The 6,216-nt window shown below is 36.4% G+C and overlaps 1 protein-coding gene across 1 annotated transcript; it reads right to left on the bottom strand.

The window, feature by feature from the left end:
* Nucleotides 1-2,455: 2,455 nt before the first annotated feature.
* Nucleotides 2,456-4,075, bottom strand: LOC138829962 (lysine-rich coiled-coil protein 1-like). Its single transcript, XM_070026450.1, has one exon. It carries the CDS (start codon nt 3,807-3,809, stop codon nt 3,030-3,032), a length of 780 nt encoding a protein of 259 aa, XP_069882551.1. The 5' UTR covers nt 3,810-4,075; the 3' UTR covers nt 2,456-3,029.
* Nucleotides 4,076-6,216: the final 2,141 nt, after the last annotated feature.

Below are 6,216 nucleotides of genomic sequence, written 5' to 3'. Positions count from 1 at the left end.
TCCCTATAAAAAAGAATACAAAGTAAGAAAAAATAGTTTTTCATTGTATATTAAAAAATAACAATGATGAACCTCTTGTTTCAGTATATTGGTGTTCATTTTGCTTACCCTAATCTTCTTGTTCATTTGTCATAGCAATTAAGCTCTTTCAGTACTTTTCTAGGATGAAACAGGACATATAACAATGAATACAAAAAGGGAAACCAGGGCACCTATATTTTAAATGTCACTTCTAAATAAAAAATTATGGCCCTTCACTAGGAAGCAGAATAAATGCAGGAAAATTAAAAAGAAATAATCAATAATAAGTTTTTGTAATACTGTTTAAAGGCCTATAAAAACTTAAAAGTTATATCACCCTCCATCAGATCAAGTTTGAAATGAATCACATGTCGAGGTAATGGAAAATATTGTGATTGAAAGGAATACAGAAATACTAGGGCAACTTTCTGATTACAGATGCATAAATACATTAAGTCAAAGAAAAACCAGACAAAATTGATTGAACCTGCAGAGCTGCTTCATGACCAAGGACACATCTAGAAAGGTATATAAAGCCAGAAGACTGGGAGAAGATCTTCAGAAGCCAAGAAATAGAAAATGGTCTTGGAGCTGAAATATAATGGAAATTCAACCAGCTAAAGCTCCCTGCCCCCCCTCCCCCAATCCAATCGACAATGACCCTCTATGGCAAGAAGTCTAAATATTTAAAGAGAGATTTCAGTGATGGCGAATTGAGAATGACTAAAGGAACAATGAAGAATTGCTCAACAATGCAAATCAAGTCAATATCAAGATTGCAACGCATTCCATTTGAATGTAAAAGTCAAGTTAATTGCAACATTATTTACCACCGGAAAAATAAGGAATCACTGCAGATGCCTGAGTGTCGATAAATGGATCAAGAAAATGTGGCATATACACACAATGGAATTCGATTTTCCACTAGAAAGAATGGTACGTTCCAATTTGTAACGGAATGGAAAGAGTTAAACAAAAGAAAACAAAACAAAAACTGTGAATTGAAGTAGTGCAGACCCAAACAAACCTATCGTCCATGGTTTCTCTTATTTGTAAAATCTGGTATATGTCCATTTTGGTCCTAAAGGAGGATCACAATAGCTTAAAAATAATATACGTAAGACTATAGAAGCTTAGGCTAAGCAAAATGAATTCGATATACAAAATAAATTGGTTTTTCTTTCTTGATTTTTTAAAAAGGAGTCTGTGGAGCTGTTTCTATTTTTTTGCATTTTTCCATTACTTTCCTATGTTTTGTACAATGCTGTCATTGTATTTGGTTTTGGTACACGGTGTATTACATTTAAGTTACTCAGAATTAGGCATGGGAAAGGGAATGTCAAAATATGAGACAAAGAAGAGAGAAACAAATTAAGAACAATCCCAACAAAATAATACCTTGGAAATACACATTACATCTAGTGGGAAAAAACGGAGATTTTATGCTGAAAAACAGTGTAGGAAAAATAAAGTAAGAGAATAATAATGAGAAAAGTACTTATTCACTGTCTTACATATGTAAACTATTCCCTCTGTACATCACCTTGACAAGATTCTATTTAAAAAACAGAATTGATATATACACAACAATTTTCATAAATATACACATAGAAACTTAAGTGGATGGGTTTGTAGTATATACACACTCTTGTGGAAATAGTTTTGTTCTCTTGACTTTCTTAAAACATAGAATAGATACAGGTTTCCCTGTCGCCAGGTTGCAAGGCAAAGTTGACAAATAAATGTTGAAATCATTTTTGTTCAAATATTTCTGTACGAATCCCAATACTCATTTGAAATTGCAAACCCGGAGAAATCCTGAGGCTCAAATATGCTCAGATCAGAAACCCTTACAATTTCACATCTATCATAAATGTGGGCAAGATTCTCACATGTGAAATTTCCTCATCTGCAGTCAAATATTTCAACTTTTTTGATTACATAGGAATCCTAACCACTAATAAATATTTTTTGGTCAGAGAGATCTTCCTAAAATATATTTCAAAGGCTATTCCATTTTTCAGTAGGAATGCTGTGGACCAGGAATGCCAAATGAACCATAACATGGTTGAGGTGGGCCCATAATTATGAGGGGCAAATTACCCACAAGTGGAAAACAAACATTCACTGGTTTTTGTGAACTGGTCTTGAATTATAATCCAGAATCACAGATAAATCTTTCTTCAAAAGATTAGAAATGAACCAGAAAATTCTCAAATTACGCACTTATTCTTATCTGATAAATCACAGATTCTCTGTACAAAATATGGTATCTTCAAAAAGTACACATTGCCCCGCCCAAAACCCAAAAACAATGGTTGATATTGTATGTACCCCTGCAAGAATCTTTTTTCCCTGCTAAAAGCAATGGGAAGAAGTCACAGAATTCTGCAAATTACATAACACATGAAAAATATTGAGAAGATTTAGAATATTTTTTAATATGCAGAAATTAGAACACTTTATTATAAACATTTCCAGAATATAAACTGATTTTGTATGAGGATACTTTTAAACTTTTAAAACTCTATGCAAGATAAGCTTATTTTTTATTATATATTTCATTTCTCACTTTCCAGTCTACAAAATACACTGCAAATTAGATCTAACAAAGAAAAAAAATCTAATTTGCTTCATAGAGAAAACCAATGAACATAAAAATGTCCAATTCAAAATGAAAACAAACCCAACCAAGAAACATTTTGCAGTCTATTAATCCTCCAATTTTAAGTAAATCATCTATCAGGGAAAATAATTCCACCATCACAGCAATTTGATGAATACAAGCAGAGCCACACTCAAAAAGGGACATTGCATGTAAGAAAACCATTAAAATGCTTCTGGAAAATGAGGAAAAGTAATATCCATGTTGGAAACCAAGCATACTAAATGTTTCTTGTTCACTTGGCCTTAGTTACAAGAATGTGTTCAAATAAGATGTGATATGAGTATCATAGAACCAAGCTCTCAAGTCTTTTCAATTAAACCTCAGGAGAACCAGAGAGCTTTCAAAATCCAAGGATAGACTGGCCCCACAACATTTCCTCCTCTGTCCTTTCTTTGCCTTGTTCCTTTTTCTCTTTTCTACGCTTACGGTCCTCTTTCTTAGAGGCTACATCTCGGCTCTTTTTCTCCTTTCGATTCTTAAGCTTTTCTGTACTGACCTGTCCAGTTTCTGTTTCCACTTTTGATTTCTTTCTTTGGATGCTTTTGTTTTTGTCTAAATCCAATTCCTCAGAACTTCTTTTCCTCTTATGCTTAGGCCGCTCTTCCTCTGGTTTTTCTCTGCCTTCCTCTGGGTGCCTTTTTCTGTTGTGATGTATTTGTTTATGACTGGATTGAGGGGCACTAGTATTATGTCCTAAGGAGAGGTGTTGGGGAACTACAGATTCTACATTGTATAGACCACAATTATATTCTTGCTGACTAAGGTTCAGGGGTACTGGGTTTTCTGAGAAACAGTCCCTGGTGAATTGACAGTAGCTCAGAGAATCTAGTCTCAGTCTGCCGTCCTGAGCTGGCAACCACTGAGGTAACTGGTTTTCCACTTTCTGTGAAGTATTGCATGATCTTGGATAGGACTGCATAGTTCCAGATGGGAATCTCTGATCAAACATTCTGTATCTGTGCCTGGACTCAACTTCTTCTCTGTACCCACAGGTTTCCAAATAGTCCTCTCTCATCTTTCTGAAACAAGTCTTTGGCTCTAAACCTCTGGTTTTCTGTACTTTAATATAATCTTCAAGTTCATCTTGAAAAGAGTCAGAAGACTTCATTGAATGCTTCATTAGGTTGACAAAAAGGGATTCTCCTTATCAGGCCAACAGCGTGGTGGAGAAATCTGATCATATTCACCCATTAATTGCTTCAGTTTTTCTACATGGATACTGTGTAAACAGTGAGCCTGTGCAACAACCAGGGAGCTAAAACATCATGATGTAGAGATTACAACATCTATTTTTGTCCAATACTCTATTCACTTCAGAATGTGAAATCTTTTACTATTCAAACTGTAGCACTATTCCACAGATGCCTTTGATACAAAGCTCAGTCTTTGTTTACTCAATATGGTATCTTAGCTGAGGCAGGGGCGGGCGTCTACACTACTGTCCCCCACCCCGCCAACGCCGCTGGCCTGGGGAGAGGCTGCGGTGGAGGTGTCGGAGAGGCAGAGAATACCCCCGCCGCCGCCGCCGCCTCCGCCACAGAGCAGGCGGGGTGGGAGAAGGAAGATTTAGAATATTGTGACTTGTGGGAACATTGCAAAATTAGATGGTTTAACAAACCCATAAACTTTCCATACCCATTCTTGTGTTTGGAACACAGAAGTTGATCTGAAATTTTTATAAGGATCCAAATATAAGTATACTTTTCTTATATGTTTGTTATATTCTACAGCAATAACTAGTGAAATGGAACATATTATTCCAAGAAAAACATAAATATTGTGATTATTCCACATAACTTTAAATTTAGGAAACAGTACTTTCCTCAGTTATCTTTTTTCACCTAACAACCTCGGAATGCTAAGTAATGAGCACTTCGCTATGTCCAATATGTCCCTGAAAGATGTGCTTTTGTCTTCTATGCCCTTCAATTCCACATTTTGTTTCATTGACTGTTCTGGCACAATTATTCATTATGTAAAATAGTCAAGATACTTAACTCCCCCCAATCAGAAAAAAAGCTGATTCTTTTCTATTTGCCTTGAAATTTTTATGTAACTCTTGTTCCTGTCATTGCAGGACAAAACAGTCACATAACTTTTGCATTCTCTAGAGAGACATAATTCCAAATCCCTTGTTGGTGTCTCATTATTATCAAATATTCCATTGTATATTGGTTCATACTTGCTGTCAGTAAGTAGTTCATGGAAAATTCTTGATACTACATAGCACACTAGTAAAATTAAGATATATGTAGGAAATGGCTATTAATATCACACATTCTGCTCATATGGAAACCCCCTTTGTAAAATGTGTGATTCTTTTTGAAGGAAAATTTTGAATGGAATGATTCTGAACTTTTTAATTTTGCCAAGCTCTGAGACAAACGCTACGCTTACAACAATATGGATAACTTTGTGTATGATGGATTCAGAGAATGAACATGAAAGTTTTATGTATGAACAGCACTCAAACTTACCCCGAGACAATTTGATTTAGTAAATTAGCAGCAGTAAGATTTATTTTGGGATGTATTATAATCATTTTTCAGCATTCATCATTTATGAACATGAGAATTTTCCTAATGTTCTAATGATGCTGCCTTTTTTTTTTTTTACTAAAGATAGTATTTTCAAGATGTTCCTAGCTATCAGTGGGAAAAGAAAGAAATGAAGAAGGGAAAAAATAGTAACAGTTGAAGATTGATTTATTGTGGCTTATGAACCACAGAAAGTATATTGCTTTCTAGGCAGAACCAGCAAATAGGTCTTGAATATGAGGTCTGGGAATTTAACTTTTGGACTGCTCTTTGAATTGCAGTCCTGGGACTTTATCTCATGTCTTGGGACCTGTATTCAGGGCCTGGGAGTAGAACTTTCTGCCTGGGTCTTGAACCAATGGCCTGGCCCTTGAACTCAGGATGGGCATTGACAGTAGTGCCTGGGCCTTGAATTTAACTCCTGGAAGTTGAAATTACTGCAGCAGACTTAATCTTGACTTGGGCCTTAAAGTCAGTGTCTGGGAGTTGAACTGGAGCACTGGACCTTGAAAATGGTGCCTAGGACTTGAACTGGGGTCCTAGGACTTGAATTCATATTTGTGCTTGAAACTTTGGTTCAACCTTGAACTTACAGCTATGGACCTGAACATGGGGCCTGGAATTTGAACTGGGCCCCTCGACCTTGAACTCTGAGCCCACAATTTTAATTTGGGACCAGATATATTTACTCATGGTCTTGGACTTGAACTCTTAGCCTGGGACTAAATTCAAGGCCATGGCCTGGCATTCAAAACACCCATTTGAACTGGGATCCTGGGCCTTGAACTGGGCCCTGGGATTTGAACTTATTTATGGACCTGAAACTATAGGCCTGCACATTGAGTTCACACGCTGAACCTTTAGCTCACAGCTTGAGCCTTCATCTCAAAATGTGTTATTTGAATGGGGCCCGCACCTTGAACTTCTGGTGGAAGTGGGAACCTGGGATTTAAACTCACAGCCTAAAACTTGAACACATGCCTGATCCTT

Source organism: Dipodomys merriami, unplaced genomic scaffold (assembly GCF_024711535.1).
Source record: "Dipodomys merriami isolate MVZ:Mamm:240054 unplaced genomic scaffold, mDipMer1.0.p SCAF_18, whole genome shotgun sequence".
Lineage (NCBI taxonomy): Eukaryota > Metazoa > Chordata > Mammalia > Rodentia > Heteromyidae > Dipodomys > Dipodomys merriami.
This window is presented reverse-complemented; position numbering and strand designations above follow the sequence as displayed.